Source organism: Xyrauchen texanus, chromosome 11 (assembly GCF_025860055.1).
Source record: "Xyrauchen texanus isolate HMW12.3.18 chromosome 11, RBS_HiC_50CHRs, whole genome shotgun sequence".
In the NCBI taxonomy this organism is placed as follows: domain Eukaryota; kingdom Metazoa; phylum Chordata; class Actinopteri; order Cypriniformes; family Catostomidae; genus Xyrauchen; species Xyrauchen texanus.
The window spans coordinates 7,357,174-7,380,620 of record NC_068286.1 but is presented as its reverse complement, the minus strand read 5'-3'; the positions used below and the strand labels follow the sequence as shown (position 1 = coordinate 7,380,620).

Genomic DNA, 23,447 nt, shown 5'->3' with positions numbered 1-23,447 from the left:
AATTCAATATTGAAAAGTATAGAGTTCAATGTATTAAATCGTTTACTATTTTTTTAGATGTAATAATATTTTTTAATGTTTTAATTTTTGTGTTCAAAGTATTTTTATGCTTATTAGAGTATCCCATTGTTAGCTTAGCAACATGCTAACACCTTACTTTCATTCATTTTGGCCAAATTCTATGGCAGCATCACATTAGTCCTTTAAGGATCATTTAAATTAATATATAAAATATTGATATAATTTAAGTTTAGTTATAAAATTAAATTTTTTGCGTTAGATGTATTGTTAGCTTAGCAATATGCTAATGCATAACTTTATTGAAAACAGTGGTGTGCAGCTCACTGGGGCCCAGGGTGAGAGGGGAGCTAATGATGGCCGGCTAACGGGTGATGCAAAGGCAAATAGTGGCCCACCAGAGGGGGAAAAATGACAGAGAGCATCTCACTTGGTTTTGCTTGGTGTTGTTTCAGTTCCTCTGTTATTCCAGGAGTTCTAAATGAATTGAAATGTTTGTTTGCATCAGACTCTAGATGGCGGTCTGAATGTGATTCAGCTGGAGACTGCGGTGGGTGCTGCCATGAAGAGCTTCGACAACGTGCTGGGTATCAACGTGCCTCGCAGCCGCTTCCTGCCCGTCAAAACCACTTCTGACCTCCTATTGGTCATGTCCAACTTGTACAGTATGGATACAGGGTCTCTGACCATGAGCCCCAAGAGAGAATTTCCCACAACACCTCATGTCAAACTGGGCAGCTCCTTCACAAAGGTAAGCACTGAGTCAATCGGTTTATAGGATACTGTCTCTTTAAGGAATACATCCTTTCAGTGGTTAGCAGCTTTGAATGATTAAACCTTGTGTGCGTGTTCTATAGGTTCGGGACTTCCTAAAAAGGTTTGAGAGCATTCCTGACATGCTGGAATTGGATCACCTGACTGTATCGGGAGATGTTACCTTTGGAAAACAAGTCACTCTCAAGGTAAGAAAGTCCCGGAATTAAGATTTACAATAAGGATGCAATGATTATGGATTGAATAACCCAACATTGTTTATACAACAGGGTACTGTTATCATTATTGCTAATCATGGAGACAGAATTGATATCCCAGCTGGAGCGATGCTGGAGAACAAGATCGTTTCAGGAAACCTGCGCATTCTGGACCATTGAAGCCTTTACAACCAAACACAACTGTTACACAGCAATTCACCTGGACTGTTACTGGGCATATACTGTGTGTGTCTGTGTGTGTCTGTGTGTGTCTGTGTGTCTGTGTGTGTGTGTGTGTGTGTGTGTGTGTGTGTGTGTGTGTGTGTGTGTGTCAGATATACAGTATGAGTGTCACCTGAAATGCATATCCATATGATTACCATTAAGTATCCCATAAGAAAATATAGTTAAAGCCATTTAGACTATTAATTACTAGAAGGACTTCTGAAGCAAGACTGCTGCTGGTTTTGGTGCTGTTGTTATGCTAGCTTTGATGGTTTAACTGAAGATTAGGGATAAAAACCTCTGATTTCAGTTTGGGGTTTACGGATTAAACTGGGATAGTTCACACACAAATACAAATTCTCTCATTATTCTGTCACCCTTGTGTAATTCCAAACCTATTTGCTGTCATTTTCTCCCATGGAGTATAAAAGGAAAATCTTCATGCAGCTCTTTTGAAATACATAAACAGTTCAGTGATGTGTACACCTTCCTAAATTTTGGTCTGATCCTCACACAAAACTCGCTGATTCTTGAGATGAGGGACAAACGTTTTAAAAAATAAAAATAAATTTAACACTAATTTAAAATGGATATATTTGTAGACAAATGTCTCCGCATACGAAACATGTTAGCGAACAGGTTTTATAAAAATGCTAATTTATGTCAACTCCATCAGACATATTAAAAAAACATATAATTTTCATATCATTATGAGTTTAAAGTTTATTTTATGTATTGTTTGATACCTTACAGATCCCAACCTTTCATTTGATATTTAATCGGTTGCATTTTTAACACTTTGTTTGGCAGTTTAATATTGTGACATCTTGCTGAGGAGAGGTTAAGTTACATGTGCTTCCAAGTATAGTGCATGCATTTAATAAAAACATGTATAAGCAATAAATGCCCTGAGGACACACATTTCCTTTAGATTGAACTTTTTCAGTATTTTCATTTACATGAATTTCTTGATTTCTAACATAGAGATTTTTAGGACGTTTTGTCCCCCTATCTCAAGAATAAGTTAATTATCATATGGCATTAAAAGACTTGCAAAATAGCAAACAATTTATATAAGCTACTTCTATGGTGCTTTGTTGTCAATATGAACTGTTGCATGGAAAAGAGCAGTGTGAACATAATTCAAAACATCTTTAAATATTTTTGAGAGTTATGCATCAAATTGAATTGACATTTTTCAAAAAATATATTAATACAACTTTATATATTTCTAAACTGAACATGTAGTTTTTTTAACAATACACAATTCAACTGGATGGGACTGTGTTATGCATTTGTAATATAAACACATACACAGGGAAGAGGGAATGTCAACTTGCACTGTTATGTGAACTATTCCTTTAAGAGAATATACATATGGGGAAGGCTGTGCTGAATATCTGTAATTTCTTAAAGTGAAAAGTACAGTTTTCCTTTGAGATTCTGGTTTGGTTTTTGGTCTTATTTTATTCAACAATCAGGACTCCTAGTGAATTGAGTGAGTATAAAATTATAACATGTTTAAGGTGTTTTAATTTATTTAATTTCTTTGCAGAAGAAAGTTGCATAACATTAGGGAGTCATTTATAAGAACGTGTCATTTACTTAACAAATTAATCAAATCATTGCATAATGTAACACTGCATACATTTCAAAACATTTACTGAAAGTTCCTGAAAAACATTTACACAACTAACAATATCTTGATACCAGTCGTCAAGATTTAGGAAGACATTCATATACAGTCTCAACAGCTGATGTCCTCTAGTGGCTGTAAACGGGGGAAACTCGAAGCCTTTGTTAATCCAAATATAACTGCAGTCTGAACGGTTTCTGATCAAGAGATCAAAAGATACATTTTATAAGCATTAATATATCAATTAGCAAATCTCCAGACCCGTTATAAGCCTTTTTCACAGTAGCGCCATATTTATGTTCTGAAGGGAATAAACTTGTGAGGGATAGACTGGTCTCTTGTACACAGCTCCTGGATCACATAATGCTCTCATTTACTCATGCCATCCCAGATGTGGATGACATTCTGTCTTCTGCAGAACACAAATGAAGATTTTTAGAAGAATATTTCAGCTCTGTAAATCCTCACACCAGAACTTTGAAGCTCCAAAAAGCACATAAAGGCAGCATAAAAGTAGCCCATCTGACTCCAGTGGTTTAATCCATGTGTTCAGATGCAATCTAATCCATTTTGGGTGAGAACAGACCATAATGTAACTCCTTTTGCACTGTAAATCTTGCTATTGCATTTCAAGCACGAATACACATCCTAGTGCTTGAGGTATATGTAAACAGCCCTGGTCGCCCTGGTCCGAACGGGACTCGAACCGGCATGGGAGGCGGGTGCACTAACAAGGAGGCTAAAGGCTACAGCCTCTAGCATCAGTCGCTAGTGCACCTCTTGAGGTCAGGAGAGTGAGGTTTACACACTGCACAGCTATCTACCAGCTGGCTCCTGTTACACATACGCAGAACACTAGATGGTGCTAGAAAGCTTGAAATAATGATAGACAAAGAGACTGCTGATGTCATGAAATTACAGAGCAAAAGGAGTTACATTTTGGTCTGTTATCTCACTTAAAACCTATAGGATTGCTTAAGAATACATTGATTAAACCACTGGAGTCGTATGATTACTTTTATGCTGCTTTTATGTGCTTTTTGAAGCTTCAAAGTTTAGGTCACCATTCACTTGCATTGTATGGACCTACAGAGCTGAGATATTCTTCTTAAAATCTTAATTTGTGTTCTGCAGAAGAAAGAAAATCATACATATCTGGGATGGCATGAGGGTGAGTAAATTAGGGAATTTTTATTTTTGGGTGAACTATTAATTTGAGCAACAGTACAACTATGAAAAGTCTAATTTGCATTTTCGTCAAAAAAAAAACGAATGTTATTTAAACCTGGACTTCTCTCGTTTCATGAGATTCAACCATTGAAGCCTTTTGGCATTAATTCCATGGCAGCTACAGACATTGCATTTGAAACCATTTGCCATATTTAATGATCAAACAAAGACTTAAATGTATTAAAATAGTGGCAGAAGGGGTAAATCACATAGGGTAATTGGGTTGATTGACTGTGAAACGATAAAAAGCTACAAATGCCCATCAGACTACAACAAAAAGAATTTTCTGTCCCGCAAAACAGCCATCTGAGAATTCGGTTCATCTGAAGCTACATGGAGCAAGGAGCATCAACCAATAAAATGATGATTAAGGAACAAACGCATCTGCATATAACACTCAGAAACACGACAGACTGTTGTTCACAAATGATTTACAGATCACATATGAATCAAGGAGGATGCAGAAAAAAGGAAAGAGCACAGTTTTGTAGAAAAGCACAATTTAACATAAAAATGAATGCTGGTAAGCACCTCACGTCGTTGTTTCATCATGCTTTTTTCCATATTGTTTGAGATCTCAAGCTCTGGGAGTAATTCAATCAAAACAGACAAAGTTGTCACTTTGAGCTACAAATGTCTCAATTGAAAAGGTAGAAGTCTTAGAAAAGGTCAAATATAAAATTGTATTCCATGTCTTCATTAAAAAGAAATGTTCACTTCCTTCCATAATGCTGTAGGAGCATAAGATCAAGTGTTGATGTCATACGACCGTTGTGTCTCCATACTCTCTGTTCCAGTGTGCGTACTGACCCAGCGTTTGAGGACTGACACTGCGCTTTATCCTCTTCAGCGAATCAACAAAATCAGAGAAACGGATGTTCCTCATCTGAACAGAAGCCAGGAAAGAAGAGAACTTGAGAAAAACATGCTATGTTTAAAATTACAATATTAGCATACTGCTTACTGTGTGTTTTTACTACTGCTACTTATTTATTTTTACAAATAATATGTAATAAAGTACACATTATTAGCAATAAACATCTATATTTGAAATCACATTCTATTATACTACTATAATCTATACTATTTCTATGCATAGTATACAGTATATACTATATGCAGCAAAAATAGTAAAAGTAGTATGTTATTCCAAACATAGCAAAGGTTTTAAACACAGTGAAGACAAATGGTGCGTTCACATACAACACGAAGAAACTTTTCGCCTCTCATTGCTCGTGTGAGTTTGACCACTGGATAATAAAATCGTGAGTAACGCAAACCTGCGAGTATTCCCGGTTCTCTTCCGGAAAAGGACAGGAGGCGGGGCTTCTACGACTTGGTTCATAGTAAAGTACAACCAATAGCTGGAATCAAGTAGACAAGCATATTTTCAGAACTTACCAGATACTCCAACTTCCTCGCTCACTTTCCTCCAAGCGATGTCTTTTTTGTCCGGTCTCTGTACATGTATGAGTCCCAAACACTACATCAGTACGTCAGTGACATCCAGACAATATCAATGCTGATAGGCTTTCGCGACAACACGTCAAGCTAATTTCTCGCTCGAGTTGAAAACTTTCAACTAGCGCAAATACACTAATGAAGCGATTTCACGTATGGAACACCAGCTAGCTCACAAACACGTGACTTCTGACACGTAGACAACACGTGGACAACGTGCAAACAACGTGATAACGTGTTCAAATATATGTGACTTCTTACACGTAGACAACACGTTAACAACACGTGGAAAATTAACAGATAGACAACGCGTAGACAACACACAAACAACGTGTTCTTGACGTGTTGTCTACGTGTAAGAAATCACATATTTTTGAACTGGATGGCTTTCCATATTCACGTGTTAGTGTTGCGTCATTCGCGGCGCCCTGCGCGAATTCGCATCTATTCGCATCTTTGCATTGACATTGTATGTAATCGTGCCATGTGAAACGCTGGCTTCACGTTGTATGTGAACACACCATAACAGTTTAATCAAAAATGTAGTTTGTGAGAAAACTTCTGTTTGAATGTGCAGAAGCATGAAATAGATTTTAGAGCTGTGGTGGATGGGAACATTTTGAAATGAATTACAATGTAAATTTGGGGCTGTTCCTCACACAAAGCCACAGGAAACTTGGAACATTAAGCGCATTATAGCATAAGCTGGACTACTTTTAAAGTAAGAGTTCACTCACAAATTATAATTCTCTCATCATTTCCCCTCATGTCTTCCCAGACGTGTTTGACTTTTTCTTCTGCAGAAAACAAAGATTTTTTGAATAATATCTCTGCTCTGTAGATCCATAAAATGCAAGTGAATGATGACCAGATGCTCCAAAAGCACATAAAAGCAATCCATAATACTCCGGTGGTTTAATCCATGTCTTCAGAAGTGATCCTATCAGTTCTGGGTGAGAGCGGTCTTTGGTTTGTTCTCACCCAAAGCCGATTTGATCACTTCAAATGACATTGATTTTACCACGGGAGTCAAATGGATAACTTTTATGCCACCTTTGTGCTTTTTGGAGCTTTAAATTTTAAGTCACCATTCACTTCCATTGTATGGACCTGTAAAACGGAGATATTCTTCTAAAAATCTTTATTGTGTTCTGCAGAAGAAAGAAGTCATAACACATCGGGGATGGCATGAGGGTGAGTTTTTTATTTTTAGTTGAACTATCCCTTTAACGTCCTTTTTGGAGGTTGAAAGCCGTAGTCACCATCCACTTCTATTATATGGAAAGGAGCAGAGGGAACACTCTGCCAGCTAGCTCCTTTTGTGTTTCGCTAAAACAATATCTTCAAATGTGTTTCGAATGATATCAGTGTGACTAAATGATTACAGTATCTTTATTTTTGGTTGAACTGTCCCTTTAACAAGCAGGTGTATTAATAGTCACATGTAAAAAAAAATCTCTACCTCATTGGCTGACATGTTCCTCACTTGTTCAGGCCTCAGTTCTGTTTTGAAAAGGAAAACAGGATATGATTACTTGACAAAATGTTCAACTTGACCCTATTTCATGACAACGTTGCGCTAATAATATCTCTGTATCGAATGCAAACACACCTCGTATGGGACCAAGAGCTGCGTCTTTAGCCAGTGAGGTCAGATCACTGCCGGAGTAACCATCAGTCATCCTGAAAACAAATCGCACAGGCCTCATTCAAATTAAATGCAATATTAATTAGTCTCATATGCTTATGCGTAATTACGGTGCTGGCTTTTACCTGGCTAACTGACTCAGGTCTTTCTGAGTTAAAGGGTTACCGTGTTTACCAAGGAGGTTCATAAGCAGCTTCAAACGAGTCTGAAACACAAGTACATAACTTATTAGTGCCTGTATACTTCATTAATGAATCGGCAACCCTAAACACCATTAATACACAGTGTGTGAACGCAGTACCTCCTCTGAAGGTAAAGCCACATAAATGCGTTTAGCGAATCGCCTGTGAACACAAAGAATAATAGCCATTCACAATCCATTCAGAGGGTGTAGAATAGAAGTAGCAAGATTACAGGTCAAAGGTCGACGTACCTAAGAACAGCCTCATCGAGCTCCTGTGGTCTGTTAGTGGCTCCCATTACTAACACTCGATCATCTACTCCTGATTGAACCTACAACACACACACACACTCTTTGAATAAGGTTTGGTCCAAATTTACAGCTCGTGCTGGTCAAATATTCCCCACTTAGCCAGGACGAGATCATCTGACTGACATGTGACCAAGCACAGTTCCTTTTGTTTCTATGTGCCATTTGAGAAGGGGTGGGTTTATCCGAAATATCTGATATCACAATAACAGACTGGCATACCAAGAAATCATATTACATTGGCTTGACAAAGCCAACATAATGTTATTCCACAGACATGGTTTAGGGGTTTTCCAAAATCCCTAAACCAAGAGCAAAATTGTCACTTGTAACTCCTTTACAGCTTTCAAGCTACATTCACCAATCTTTGTCTTTCTAGTTTAATAACACAATCAGAATTTAAGTAAAAGTAGTTAGTACCGAATATTTACAGGGTTCCCACACTTTTCAACCAATGGCTTTCCATGACTTTTAAGAATCATTAAAACTGATACCTTAATGAATCATTTAGACCCATTTGTGAACCAGTCATTGATAAGAACTGGCTCTAAAGAATAATTCACAGTCCAGTCCACTTACTCCATCAAACTCGATGAGAAACTCCGTTTTGAGTCGCCTGCTGGCATCATGCTCCCCTTCTCTTCTCTCACACAGCAAACTGTCAATCTCATCTGCAGCAAAATCAACATTAATAACATGTACAGAAACACACAAGTCCTGAAGCAGGAATTAATCTAACTGATAGTTCTCACCTATGAAGATGATTGCCGGCTGCAGTTCCCTAGCGACAGCAAAAAGAGCTCGAACCAGTTTCTCACCCTCTCCCACCTGCACGCACACAAACACATAAAAACATGAATGCAAATATATGAATATATGAGTGCGTTACAGTGATTTTACCATATGTAAGGGATGTTTTTAGACAGGCAACAGCATTATGATAAATGACACCAATGTTCAACCAAGCTAGATAGGTCAAGACAAACTTTGAGATTGGTTTGACAAAGCCTTGTGATATATCTACAAACCATCAGATGGATTGATGGATAGATAAACAGAGAGAGAGAGAGAGAGAGCAAATTAAAGCAGTTTGAAAGATTTGTGTGTGTTTGTTTACATTTGAATTTTTGGACAGCTGGAGTTTGAATAGTCTTGGTCCATTTGAACATTCCATTTGGTCCATTTGAAAATGTAAAAAGTCATAGCAACGCAAGTCAGAACAGACTGAAGGTCTGTGCCCAGTTCCATGTAGCTTGAAAGCTCTTAGAGGATTTACAATTGATAATTTTGGTCTTGGTTTAGCCACGTAAACCAAGTCTGTAGAATAACAGTATGTTTGTTTCATCAAGTCAATATAATAAATTGTTACGTTTATTAATTATTAATAATCAGAATAAAGCATTCTTCTGCCAAGTAATACAGTTGGCAAACTTTAACGTTGAATTAATATATTAATAGCGTATTAATATTGAATGTGTGGTCACAAGTGTGTTATCAGAATTTTACAACAGCTTCAAATGCATCTCATTCAGTAACTGTCAGAACTATCCATTTAATAATATAGGACATATCATATACAATACCCTTATATACACGGCCTGGTCCAAAAAAAAAAAAAAGTAGCTTTGAATACAGCACGAATACGTCATGGCATTGTTTCGACAACCTTATGCAACGTCACAACATTTATTTCTGTCCAGAGCTGCATATATTTTTGGCTGAGATCTTGTATTGATCACAGGAGGGTCAAACCAATCTTCTCCAGCACATCCCAAAGACTTTCAATGGGGTTACGGTCAGGACTCTGTGGTGGCCAATTCATGTGTGAAAACGATTCCTCATGCTCCCTGGATCACTCTTTCACAATTTGAGCATGATGAATCTTGGCATTGTCATCCTAGAATACACCCGTGCCATCGGGGAAGAATAAGTCCATTGTTGGGATAACCTGATCATTCAGAACTTTCAGGTAGACAGCTGACTTCATTTTATTGACGCATAACGTTGCTGAGCCTAGACGTGACCAATTTCAGCAACCCCAGATTATAACACTGCCTTCAGAGCAGAGGTGGAAAGTAACGAATTACAAGTACTCTCGTTACAGTACTTCAGTACATTTTTCTACTTTAAATATAAATAAATAATAATGTTTGAGAAATAGACGCCTCACATGTCCTCCGCTGACAGCTTCATTGAATTCTACCCACTCAACACCAGTTTCATGCACAACAGTAAAGAGAAGACTCAGGAGGACTTATGGGAAGAAATGTAAAGAAAAAGACACTTTTGAAACAGAAAAACAAAAAGAAAAGGTTCGAGTGGGCAAAGAAACACAGACATTGAACAACAGATAATTGGAAAAGAGTGTTATGGATCTGAACCCCATTGAGCTTTTGTGGGAGCAATTAGACTGTAAGGTGCGTGAGAAGTGCCGAAAAGACAGTCACATGTGTTCGTCCGCACATCTATGGCAAGTGCTACAGGAAATGTGGGGTGAAATGTCACCTGAGTATCTGGTCAAACTGACAGCTAGAATAACAAGGATCTGCAAAGCTGTCATTGATGCACATGGAGGATTTTTTGATGAGAACTCTTTGAAGTAGTTTAAGAAGTTGTGAACTTTTTTTCAAATTGTAATAGTAATTTTTCACGTTATTAATGTCCTGACTGCACATTGTGATCAGTTGAATGCCACTTTGGTGAATAAAAGTAACAATTTCTTTCCATAAGAGCAAAATCTGTGAATTATTCCAAACTTTTGGCTATCAATGTAAGTGAATGAGAATAAACCTGAAATAGGAATGCACACAATGTAGCTTAGAGACGATTTATAATGTTACAAATGTCTATTTCTGATTAAATAAATGTTGTATTCTTAAAATGTTCTGTTTGTCCAAGAATCCTCGTGCAGCAATGCAGGTCTTTGGCATTTAGAAGCTGCTGGTGTTCAGGACCTGAGGAGACGGTTTCTCAAAATAGAGACTGTGATTTACTTGTCTTTTTGTTGTGCATCTGGGCCGTCCACTTCCCTCTCTATCCTGGTCAGAGATTCTTTTTTCAAAACAGTAATGCATGGAATAGCCTTAATCTCTCACAATAGACATTAGGAGAAAACAGTATTTCAGGAGAAATGTGTTTCTTTTTCCTTATTTTAAAAAATGTAAATTTGACTTGCAAGTGTAGAGCAACCTGTAAGAACTCAATACCTCAGCAAATGGAGATAAACTCACTGTATTGTGATTTCCGCATGTTTTTCAACCATTTTCAATTGTTCAAATAATAAGAACATTTTCTTGAGTACCAAATTAGCACTTCAGAATGCTTTTGTAAGGAATAGATGACACAGCATATGTTTGCCTTCATGGGTAAAAAAAATTAAATAAATACCACTTAAAACAATTATTTCAAACCGTATTAATAATAATTTGCCATGAATGGTTTCGGCAGTATTTTTTATCAGTTTAATGCATCCATTAATTTCTTTAAAGAACAAAAATATCTTTGTGATCTAAAAATGGAAATGTATAAACTATATATAATATAATTTTCATAAAGTAACTTGTAACATAATTACTTGAGTAGTTTTTCGGCAAACTACTTATTTGCTCTTACTTGACACATATTATTTATCAGTACAAATATAAGTTGTTTTTTCCAGTTAGCCTCACTAACAAGTGGATTTCTTGTGGCCAGACAGCTGTTTAGTCCCAATCCAGTAAGTTCTCGTCACATTGCGCATGTGGAAATGCTCTTACTTTCACTGTTAAACATAACCGTGAGTTCTACTGTCGATTTTTTATGATGTGACCAAGCGTTTAGTGATCTCCGATCACGATCATTATGATTTATACATCTTTTCCACAACCACGGGATACATCTTCCGACATGGTTGTTTAAGAAATGAGAAGCTGCACACTTCATCAGTTAGGGTTAAAAGAATTGTTGCCAGCTGAAACATATTAATCCCTGCAATAATGATCCAATCACAGGCTCTTAAGTGTCTGCCAGGGAGTGCAAAATCCTACAATAGTATACAAAAATCTACACACTCACATATTTGGAGGTGAGACTGGCAGCACTGATGTTGAAAAAGGTGGCGTTAGATTCCATTGCAACCGCTTTAGCCTGTGAGGAAATGGAAAGTAATTTAAAAGTTTTGTTCTTATTACAGTATATACAAATATGAATCTATAAAGTGTTATTTTGTGTCTCACCAGCATCGTTTTCCCATTGCCAGGGGGGCCAAATAGAAGGAGACCTCTTGCTGGAGCCCTAAGACCAGTAAAGAGCTGAAGATAACCAAAAATTTAAACGTTATTATGAGCATGTAATATATGTCATTTATAAATGAGTTTAATAATCTCAAGTTACAACTCTGAATTCAGATAGGATGAGCCATTCATCAGCTGAATTCAGTATTAATGCGAAATGTTTGACATTGCTCCGCATCTGTAAGCAAATGAGACAAGACCTCTGGACGTATTGCAGGCAGGATGACAATTTCCTGCAGGGCCTGCTTAGCCAACTCCTGCCCAGCGATGTCCTTAAACTGTACTGTAGATGCACTGAAACAAACACACAAATGCTCATCAAAATTTTCAAAGCTCCAGGTGTGCCTAAAAATAATGTATAATGACTACAGTGGGTGATTCAATGTTACCTGTCCACTATCTCATTGAGAATAAGGTTGGCCAGCTTGCTGTCCACATTTTTGAAGTTCTTGATGTCTCTTTTCTTCTGAGGCGATGCAGTGGGGGCGTGGCTGGCTTTAATGTTAGGTCTGTTAGCACCTCTTGTGGAGGGGCCCTACAAAACCAAACACACCGCAACAAAAAGTTCCAGGTCAGTTACATGGTCTTTTCCTCTCTAAGTGAGAAGTTCTTGCAGTCTAATATTAGGGCTGGGAAAAACAACTAAAAGTTTTTCTTGATATTTTTCAGCCTAGATAGTCAATGTATATCTCTATATTTAAGCATTTGCTCTGATAGGTCTTAAAATGGAGATTTTTGTGGAATACAGTGAAATAAAATGTGGTAACATGTTTGAATAGACTGAAAATATGTTCTTTAATACTTTTTACTTAAATCATATGCATTAATCAGTTTGATTTGTTCACCAATTTTCTCCCCAATTTGGAATGCCCAAATCCCAATGCGCTCTAGGTCCTCATGGTGGCGTAGTGACTCGCCTCAATCAGGGTGGCGGAGGATGAATCTCAGTTGCCTCCGCGTCTGAGACAGTCAATCCGAGCATCTTTTCACGTGGCTCGTTGAGTGCGTTAACGCACAACTCCCAAACGCCCCACTGAGAGCGAGAACCACATTATAACGACCACAGTGTGACTCTACCCTCCCTAGCAACAGGGCCAATTTGGTTGCTTAGTAGACGTGCTTTATGGTTCTATCCACCATTCACTTGCATTGTATGGAGCTAAAGAGCAGAGATATTCTTCTAAAAATCTTCATTTGTGTTCAGCAGATGTCAGTCATAAAAATCTGGGATGGCATGACGGTGAGTAAATGACAGAATTCTTATACAGTGAATGAAATAACTTGAAATATATTGTAATAATTTAATATATCATCTAGCTTTTTGTAACAATGTGCCCCTGACCTGAAGCCTGGTCCCTACTTAACTAACCTTCTGATTGCTCTGTAGGCCGATCCTGCCGGTGTGACCGGTTGAAGGTGTGCGGCGTAGGGCATTTACAGGGGCACTGTGAGGTTTGGGTGGATTTTTACACGTGAGTGTCTTTTTAGAAACAGCTCCTTTGCCTGCAATTACAAAGACATATTGCACATATACACACAACAAACTTACTCTTTTCCGTGCACATAAAGAGGTTATAAATATATAATGTGCAAGCAGGGGTGCAGCAACCCATTTCTGAGCATTTATGCAAAACTACATTTTACGCCCCATGTATCTGTCGAGGGAGGGTGAGTTTGTCTTTAGTGAGCCGCCAAATGTTTAACCGACATCTATTAAAGGGGTAATTTCACAAGGTAATACATTTGTCTTGATATTTTGAGATAAATAGCTTGATGTACTATGAAAACATACTGTAACTTTCAGAACTCAAAACTTCCTCCCAAGTCTAAAAAGACCATTTATTGAAACAAAGCTGGAAAAACATGCAAACAGGACGTTCATGAGTCTTAAAGGAAAAGCAGCAAAAAACAACCATACAAAAATCTTCAATTTAATTCTAACAGTTAGAGAGAATATGGAAAATGTTTAAAAAATGAGTTGGTGCAAAAATACTAATATTTTAAATGGACCCAGAGGAAAAATTAACTAATAAAAAATGCAAAGAAGAGTAAAGAAGAATATTAGTCTCTCTGATCGCCCACTGAGAGCATACAGAACACCTGCCAGAATCTACCACCCCAGACAAACACCCACCTGGCAGCAGGTTCCCATTGGAGAAGGACAGGCCAGCGGGGTCAGAGCAGCCCTCTACTGGGGACTTTGGAAGCAGTTTGGCTTTTTGATCGCAATACAGGACAGAGAAGAGAGTACAGAGTAACCAAAAAGACCAGAAGGGATCAAAAAGAAAATGAACGGGGATTTGAGAAGGTGAATCTCACAAAAACATGTCAAACCATTACCAAATCAAAGAAGAACAGTTTGATTCAAAACAACAACACGCATGCAAAGTGTATGGAAAGAGGAATGTTAAGATAGGAACAAGGGTCTCGCTGCATGTTGTGTGTACATATTAGAAAGAATAGTTGATCCAATAAGGTAAAGTGTGTCATTTTTAAGTCCCGTAGCAACATCCTGACATTGTGTCAGCAAGTTTTGCATGGGCAATCACCACCCAACTATTCTTACAATTCTGTTTGGTGTCTCTAGATGTGCAGAAATGACACACTTCACTATTAAATGCATAAAAAATGGATTTGGATCACTTAAAACTAACATAAACAAAGCAGCTAACTGGGAACATTCAACACTTTTGGCTAACGTTCTCTTAAAGTTAAAGTTTACAGTAATGTTAATAGAATGTTCCTTCAACATTCTCTAACCATTGATAAACGTTCACAAAATGTATGCATGAAAACATTATTTGTAATCATTAGTGGAATGTTGTTTAAACGTTACTACATTGTACTACTACAATGTTTCCAGAATGTTCCTCTAACCATGAAAAAAACGTTCTTAAAATGTTACAAACGCTTTGAAAATCCCCGGAACTTTCGCATAACGTTTTCAGAACATGATTGGAACGTTAGGATAACGTTCTTTGAACATAAAACTTTTAGCTGTCTAAAACCCCAGACTGAAGCACAACTACGCTCATCAATTCAATCTTTTTTAGATGTCCTCCTGAACTCACTGCATCTGCTTACCCAGAAGCTCCAGTCGGTCTTTGGCCATGTTGAGGTTGCTGACCATTTTGTCCTGAAGTCGTCTGGCTCTGTCAGCCTTCTCACCTAAAAACAGCCAGATGAAGAACTTTTATTAAGCTCTACAGAAGCTTCTTCATCTAGCTTTAAAGTACGGGTGGGTACAAATATCGATTTTCCGATGCATCGCAATCTTCATTTGAACGTTCATGATATCAATTCTTAAATCCCAAGGTTGATCTTTTACTCAAAAATCATTAGCATTTGCAACCAAATTTCGTGCTGTTTGAATACAATGCATATATTTAGCAACTGGCCAATCACTCATGTGATTGTGTAGTATAGTGGTGGTGTATTCAGAAGTGAGATCCTTTCACTGCATGTTGAGAGTAAAAGTAATAAACTGTGTAATGAGTGTCCAAAGTAGAGATTCACACGACCCATTTGTCATTGTATAATGTCTCTTAATACTTGTTCTGTTCTCTGCAGTCCGTTGTTGATCAAAAACAACAATAATAAACATTAAATTCTAATAAGGCACTGCACGGATGAGATAAAGCAGTCTCTCGTTAACATGCACTCATTTACAGACGCTCTCTACAGAAATGCCGGTTTTCTAAATGGTGGTGGTGTAGTGGTCTAAGCACCATAACTGGTAATCTGGTAATCAGAAGGATGCTGGTTCGATCCCCACAGCCACCACCATTGTGTCCTTGAGCAAGGCACTTAACTCCAGGTTGCTCCGGGGGGATTGTCCCTGTGATAAGTGCAGTGTAAGTCGCTTTGGATAAAAGCGTCTGCCAAATGCATAAATGTAAATGTAAAATGAGGAAAAACTACTAAAATATAATTAGTCAAATTGATATTTTTAGTTAGATGCCGCCCTGTATAATTAACAGCATTAGCTGGGAGAGAATTTCTTTTATATGTAAGCAAAAGGGACATTATAATGGAAATATATTCATATGAATCGAGAACTTGTGAATCAGAATCGAATGGAATCGAGAAATCTGAATCAATACCCAGCCCTAGTTAAATTCAACATGAAACTCTCATCACACCTCATTTTAACCCATTTCTGGATCACGAACATAGATTGGAGTAATCTGGCGTCTGTGGCTCAGTTGGTAGAACGGGTCGGCCACTAATTGCAGCGTTGGTGGTTCGAATCCCGGCCCACACGACTCCAAATGTTCTTGGGCAAGACACTGAACCCCAAGTTGCTCCCAATAGCAGGCTAGCACCTTACATCATTGGTGTGTGAATGGGTGAATGAGTCACAGTGTAAAGTGCTTTGAATACCGCTAAGGTTAAAAAGGCGCTATATAAGTGCAGACCATTTACCAGTTTAAATTCTTTACAGAATTACGGAATCAGATTACAGTTACGGACTTTCAGTTAAGTTATTTACTTTTAAGTACATTTCTTGGGTTGCTTTAAAAACATAAATTATGTTCATATGTAGATTTGTTTGCATTTCAATGACAGCTGAAGGGCAGCCCCCAACGAGTCATTGAAATGGAGAAGTGTGCTGGGATAAGTGCATGACTTGCATATAACAATGAAATAGTCAAGAGAAAAACTAAAACATTTCTGTAAAATGTGTTTTAGAATGTAACTTAAATGTAAAGTAATTACTTGTGTGATTACTTTCAGATAAAGTAATCAGTTAAGTAATCCAAGTACAATTGTAGAGAAGTAATTAGCCATTTTTAGTGGATTACATTTATTGAGCTATTTACCAAATAGTGCGTGTTACATACCAGAATGGAAACAGGGAGGAGTTAAAAAATTAAGAGGGCTTGGTGATGTCAGTCAAAACATTTAGTTCAGAGATGGAGCAAGTTATAACATTTCGATTTTTTCGATTTAGAATAACGTGCACTGATTTATCATACACAACAAGGTCAGGAATGTGCATTAAGAACGTAAATAGGATCAATTTTGAATTCATGATAATTAAACTTGACTAAAAACATTTTTGAAAAACAATTCCTGTGCAAAAATCTCGTGCAATCACTGTTTTTGGAAACATTTGAAATACCATGAAATTGAATCGAAGCATATCACACATGTTCCATGCAGACTTGAAATAAACAGTGAACTCATTTTAACCACACAAGCTAGTGTAATTCAAACACATGATGTAGCTTGTTTACACCCTAATGGAAATCAATATGACTGAATTATCTCACCAGTACCAGTGACCTGGATATGGATGCCCTTCTCCAGCTCAGCGATGCCTTTTCTGTACCACTGCGCCGCTTGATCCTTATCACCTATATAACATCACATACAATGTCAGACAAAATACACACGCATTCTCCATTAGCTATGGATTATATATACAGAATGTTATACATGCAATCCTTAACCAGCACACTTGTATTGCAAAGTACCGGTGTAAATCTTTCCAATAAACTACACATCAAAGACTGCGCATTAAAAAAATTACAACCCCCCCACTATATTATTTTATTTTCTAGACTATTTTAAAGCTCCAAAACAAATAGGTCAGTTTTCAGATGAAAGGACACATTTAAAACAAAACAGTACATGCTAAAAGCCATGCATGGTCCAACCATATGCCTCAGGGCATGACAAAACAGAGAATCAGTTGATGAATCTTTTCAAAAGAGTTACTTGTTTACTGATAGTGCTGGCATCTCCCACCATCTACACAATGACACTAGAGAGTGAACAGCCACATAATCTTGTGATATGACAAAGTGAATCTCACCTAAACATCTCCAGGTCACATGTCATAAAATCTCAAGGACAAAAAAGAAATGTATTTTCTATGATAAAAATGAACACTCGTTATTTAAAAAATATTAAGATATTTAGCATAGTAACAAGATTATTTTGGAGTAAAATATGACCTCACCATGTTACTGACAGTATGTCAGGTGACATTTTCTCATAACAAATGCTGTCAATAGTTTCCTGTTATCAGCATATTATGCAATGATTGAAAATATGATAACACGTATGCAAAAAATGAGACCGCTCGTGTGCGTGTAGCAGAGTGAGTGCCGGCACAGGGGGGCCACATTTTCCATTGGACTGCTGACGTAGACAATCCCCGTCAACCTGAATCAGGCCTCTCCACTGTACTGATCCCAGGAATCACACAAATCAGGGCTTTAACTGCGCCACTGACCACAAGACAGCTTTGAGTTCAGGTTAATAATGGCTGTGGTCCAAGATCTGATCCCATGTCAGATCATCATCTTAGAGAATTCTGTCTTAACTGCCAAGAGTCAAAGTCTTTTAACATTAAAGACCATAACTATGAAGTCTTTGCAAGAGAATCCAACTTGACATGGATTCTATCTGATCGAAGCAGCCTATTTATGGTCATTAGCTGCTTCAACCTGGTTTAGATGGTAGATCAGATGGACTACCAGCCAAATGGGCCCAGGTCAACTTGGTAAGTTGATGGTAAGCTTTTGGGGCCGAGTTTGTAAAACCATGCAGCAAAATACTGCTTGAACATGGTCGTTCACTGTCAAACATTAGAGCTGAGCTCAAATCTTCCAGAACAGATGAAGTGAAAGTAAAACCAATCCAAAGCAAAAAAATCTAGTACAATTTGCAGTGCTGCAACGATGTAGTATAATAATTCCTGTTTATCCAGAGACCTACAAAACACAAGAGAGCCTTACAAAAATGTACTATGGCAGTACCATTGTACAGTTTCAGATAGTAATAGAACGACACTGATTGATTACTGTATTCATATACCAGATTAGAGTATTTCACTATATATCATTATACTGATATTCACACTTTTCTACATAATTGGTTCAAATATTACTAGTAAATTTACCTAATTATTATTAATAAATGGTAAATGGTCTGCACTTATATAGCGCCTTTTTAAGCCTTAACGGTATTCAAAGCGCTTTACACTGTGACTCATTCACCCATTCACACACACATTCACACACCAATGGCGGCAGAGCTGCTATATAAGGTGCTAGCCTGCCATTGAGCAACTTGGGGTCATTATCTTGCCCAAGGACACTTCGGCATGTGGAGTCATGTGGGCCAGGATTCAAACCACCAACCCTGCGATTAGTGGCCGACCCGCTCTACCAACTGAGCCACAGCCGCCCCCAATACATGTAATGTAATGTAAATGTAATGCATTTACAATGCATGTTATTATTTGTACTTTTTGGTAGTTTAACTAAAAAGCAATCGGTTAGCTTATAATTGGACACTTTAAAAACAATCTACTGGTAAATAGTTTTTATCATGAAAAAACAAATCAATAGTACTTCAAAGAATACTATGATACTGATTGGTTACTATATTCATATACCATAGGATTTATTTTTAATTTTTTTCAGATATTCACAATTTTCAACCTAATCAGTTTATTGGTAGATAATAAATGTAATTATTATTATTAATGTATTGATTTCAATAAGTAGAAATCAAACAATATTTAAAATATCAGTACTGCTTATCAATTACTTGACTCTTAAAATGTTAATTAATCTGTATCATTACAGTATTAAACAACATCTTTACATGGTACTTCAAAGAATACTATGGTAGTGAATGCTTACTATACTCTTAGACCATATATTCACATTATGGTTTGAATGATTGTCTTAACAGATATCCACAATTCTTTACAGATATTTACACTTTTCTACATAATTGGTTTATTCTCATACGTTTCATTATTATTATTAGAATATTAACAATGGACATTATTTTAATTATTATTTTTTTGTACTACTGAATGATTACAACAGTTGAAGACAGACGCTTACATACACATTAGCCAAATACATTTAAACTCAAATTAAATCTAATCATAGAAAACATTTCCTGTCTTAGGTCAGTTATGATCATTACTTTATTTTAAAGAATGTGAAATGACAGAAAAATAGTAGCGAGAATGAATTATTTATTTCAGCTTTTATTTCTTTCATCACATTCCCAGTGGGTCAGAAGTTTACATACACTTTGTTAGTATTTGGTAGCATTGCCTTTAAATTGTTTAACTTTTGTCAAATGTTTTGGGGATCCTTCCACAAGCTTCTCACAATAAGTCAAGTCAATTTTATTTGTATAGCGCCTTTCACAACACACATCGTTTCAAAGCAGCTTTACAGAAGATCAGCATTAACAGACGATAAAACTGTAATGTCTATAAAGTCGATGAGTCATCATTGTGTAATTAGATAAAATACGATTTTTAATAGTGTTTAAAAATAATTAAATGATAATTGTATTAATAACCCCAGTGAGCAAGCTGTAGGCGACTGTGGCAAGGAACACAAAACTCCATAAGATGTTGATTAATGGAGAAAAATAACCTTGGGAGAAACCAGACTCACTGTGGGGGCCAGTTCCCCTCTGTCTAACCCCACCCTATCCCTAAACCAGACTCACTGTGGGGGCCAGTTCCCCTCTGTCTAACCCCACCCTAACCCTAAACCAGACTCACTGTGGGGGCCAGTTCCCCTCTGACTAACCCCACCCTAACCCTAAACCAGACTCACTGTGGGGGCCAGTTCCCCTCTGACTAACCCCACCCTATCCCTAAACCAGACTCACTGTGGGGGCCAGTTCCCCTCTGGCTAACATCATGAATGTAGTGTAGATATTATGTATAGGTAAAATCATGGTTTATTAAATTATTAAACTAAGTGTTAAGGGTCAGTGATTAAACCATCGATTGTGTTTGAACCTTAAGATTAATGACTTTCTCACAATAAGTTGGTGGAATTTTGTCCAATTCCTCCAGACAGAACTGGTGTAACTGAGTCAGGTTTGTAGGCCTCCTTGCTCACACAAGCCTTTTCAGTTCTGCTCACAAATGTTCTGTCAGATTGAGGTCAGGGCTTTGTGATGGCCACTCCAATACCTTTACTTTGTTGTCCTTAAGCCATTTTGCCACAACTTTGGAGATATGCTTGGGGTCATTGTCCATTTGGAAGACCCATTTGCGACTGAGCTTTATCTTCCTGGCTGATGTCTTGAGATGTTGCTTCAATATATCCACATAATTTTCCTTCCTCATGATGCCATCTATATGAAGTGCACCAGTCCCTCCTACAGCAAAGCACCCCCACAACATGATGCTGCCACCCCCATGCTTCACGGTTGGGATGGTGTTCTTCGGCTTGCAAGCCTCATCCTTTTTCCTCCAAACATAACAATGGTCATTATGGCCAAACAGTTACATTTTTGTTTCATCAGACCAGAGGACATTTCTCCAAAAGGTAAGATCTTTGTCCCATGTGTACTTAAAACTGTAGCCTGACTTTTTTATGGTAGTTTTGGAGCAGTGACTTCATTCTTGCTGAGCAGCCTATCAGGTTATATCGATATAGGACTCGTTTTACTGTGGATATAGATACTTGTCTGTTTCCTCCAGCATCTTCACAAGGTCCTTTGCTGTTGTTATCGGACTGATTTGCACTTTTCGCACCAAACTACATTCATCTCTACAAGACAGAATGCGTCTCCTTCCTGTGCGGTATGATGGCTGCGTGGTCCCATAGTGTTTATACTTGAATACTATTGTTTGTACAGATGAACGTTGTACCTTCAGGCATTTGGAAATTGCTCCCAAGGATAAACCAGACATGTGGAGGTTAAATTTGTTTTATGAGGTCTTTTGATTTGCACCTGGTGTCAAGAAAATTATCACGGAGTTTGAAGATTAGGCCTTAAAATACATCCACAGGTACACCTCCAATTCAGTACACATCCTATCAGAAGCTAATTGTCTAAAGACTTGATATAATTTTCTGGAATTTTCCAAGCTGCTTAAAGGCACAGTTAACTTAGTGTATGTGAACTTCTGACCACCTGAAATTGTGATATAGTCAATTAAAAGTGAAACAATCTGTCTGTAAAAAATTTTTGGAAAAATTACTTATGTCATGCACAAAGTAGATGTCCTAAACGACTTGCCAAGCTATAGTTTGCAATATTAAATCATTGAAAAATATATTTAAAAAAAGTTAACGACTTCAACCTAAGTGTAACTTCTGACTATTAAACTTTTCTACCAAATGGTTTATCGGTACCTTATATAATGAAATTATTATTAAAACATTCATAAAGAATGTTATTTTTATTATTGTTTACTAATTATTATTCTATTTTTTTAAGGTAAAAAGCCAAAACTAAACATTAATTATAATACTAGTTTAGCTTATTGATTATTTGAAAATTATAAATTACAAGTAATCTGTATCGTCATAAACAACAAAAACGTTTCATGGTACTTCAAAGGATATTAAGGTACCAAATGCTTACTTATCTACATTTACACTTTTCTACATAAAATCTTTATTGGTTAACAATACATTTAAATATTATTATTAAAACTTTTACAATGCACATTATTTTAATTGTTTTAGTCTAACCATGGTAATGGAGGGACGTTACTATATTCACACACCATTGAAGATAAAAACAATTGGTATAGTTATCGTCGTAAAATAAATAAATAAATAAATAAATAAATATATATATATATATATATATATATATATATATATATATATATATATATATATATATATATATATTTTTTTTTTACAATGTACTTTCAAGTTGGTTACCATAGTAGTATAAAGTGCTTAGTAGGCACTTTATGACAACATACATACAAGTCTTCAGTAAAGTAAACTTCACACCGTTGAAAACAATGAAGGCAGTAATAAAGGCTGATACCTTTGTCATCCTCATCGATCTGTAGAGCCACAGAGATGAACTCAAACGCTTGTTTGTGATAGTTTCTGATCTGCTCTCCGGTGTTATCGCAGCCCTCGGAACCGACATCTTTAGTTTTGGCCGCCATGCTTCGGTGGATCGGACGGTACAGCCACAGGAGGAGCAGGAGGACAGCCCGCAGCAGGGACACCGGGAGCCAGTACACGGTTCGGATGAGAGACCGCAGCTGGTCCAGCGGAGCGCAGCCGGTTCGGTCAGACACCTGTCCGCAGGTGTGTCCACCCGTACGCGCTGTAACGCCTCTGTGTCTCGCTCCGTGCCCAGAAGTCATTCACCCGATTCGGGCTCCATATCATAACTCACAGAGTGTTTGATAAAGACGAGCTTTATTTCTCGGTGAAGTCGGTTCATCGGTTTGTTGTCGTTCGCAGCGATTGCGGATGTTACTGTGTGTTTAGTGAATACGGTCTCACGCTAATGACGTAGGATTGAGTTCGGGGCGACAAATGATGACATATATTTTTCTAGTACGTGCACGATTACTTTTTATATTTATTACAATTACGGGAAACACGGAGAGATGCATGGAAGTTAATTTTATAGATAAGTTAAAAAATGCCAAAATTATTTTAAATAATTGGTTACAAAGAGACCTTTCTATTTTTGGCAGAGATTTATTGTCCAAATCAGAGTTTTTGTCGAG

At 37.3% G+C, this 23,447-nt stretch overlaps 2 protein-coding genes across 3 annotated transcripts in view; one reads left to right on the top strand and one right to left on the bottom strand.

The window, feature by feature from the left end:
* The window catches only part of LOC127651567 (UTP--glucose-1-phosphate uridylyltransferase-like), a 13,242-nt gene extending 11,874 nt beyond the window's left edge, over window positions 1-1,368 (top strand). Inside the window, exons 8-10 of the mRNA XM_052137464.1 lie at window positions 527-769; window positions 876-980; window positions 1,062-1,368. Coding sequence (XP_051993424.1) covers window positions 527-769; window positions 876-980; window positions 1,062-1,169 — 456 coding nt within the window. The 3' untranslated portion in view covers window positions 1,170-1,368. The remainder of the gene's footprint in view (window positions 1-526; window positions 770-875; window positions 981-1,061) is intronic.
* Window positions 1,369-2,785: 1,417 nt separating this feature from the next.
* On the bottom strand, window positions 2,786-23,206 carry LOC127651566 (spastin-like). Of its 2 annotated transcripts, XM_052137462.1 has the most exons (17): window positions 22,745-23,206; window positions 17,227-17,310; window positions 15,035-15,118; window positions 14,085-14,165; window positions 13,320-13,453; window positions 12,340-12,485; window positions 12,151-12,244; window positions 11,894-11,968; window positions 11,733-11,804; window positions 8,432-8,507; window positions 8,259-8,350; window positions 7,623-7,702; window positions 7,491-7,533; window positions 7,315-7,394; window positions 7,154-7,224; window positions 7,004-7,044; window positions 2,786-4,966 (listed from the first exon to the last, which is right to left on the bottom strand). In XM_052137462.1, exons 1-17 carry the CDS (start codon window positions 23,073-23,075, stop codon window positions 4,841-4,843), a joined length of 1,710 nt encoding a protein of 569 aa, XP_051993422.1. In that variant the 5' UTR covers window positions 23,076-23,206; the 3' UTR covers window positions 2,786-4,840. The 2 variants fall into 2 exon arrangements, with proteins under 2 accessions (XP_051993422.1, XP_051993423.1); XM_052137463.1 differs by lacking the exon at window positions 14,085-14,165.
* Window positions 23,207-23,447: the final 241 nt, after the last annotated feature.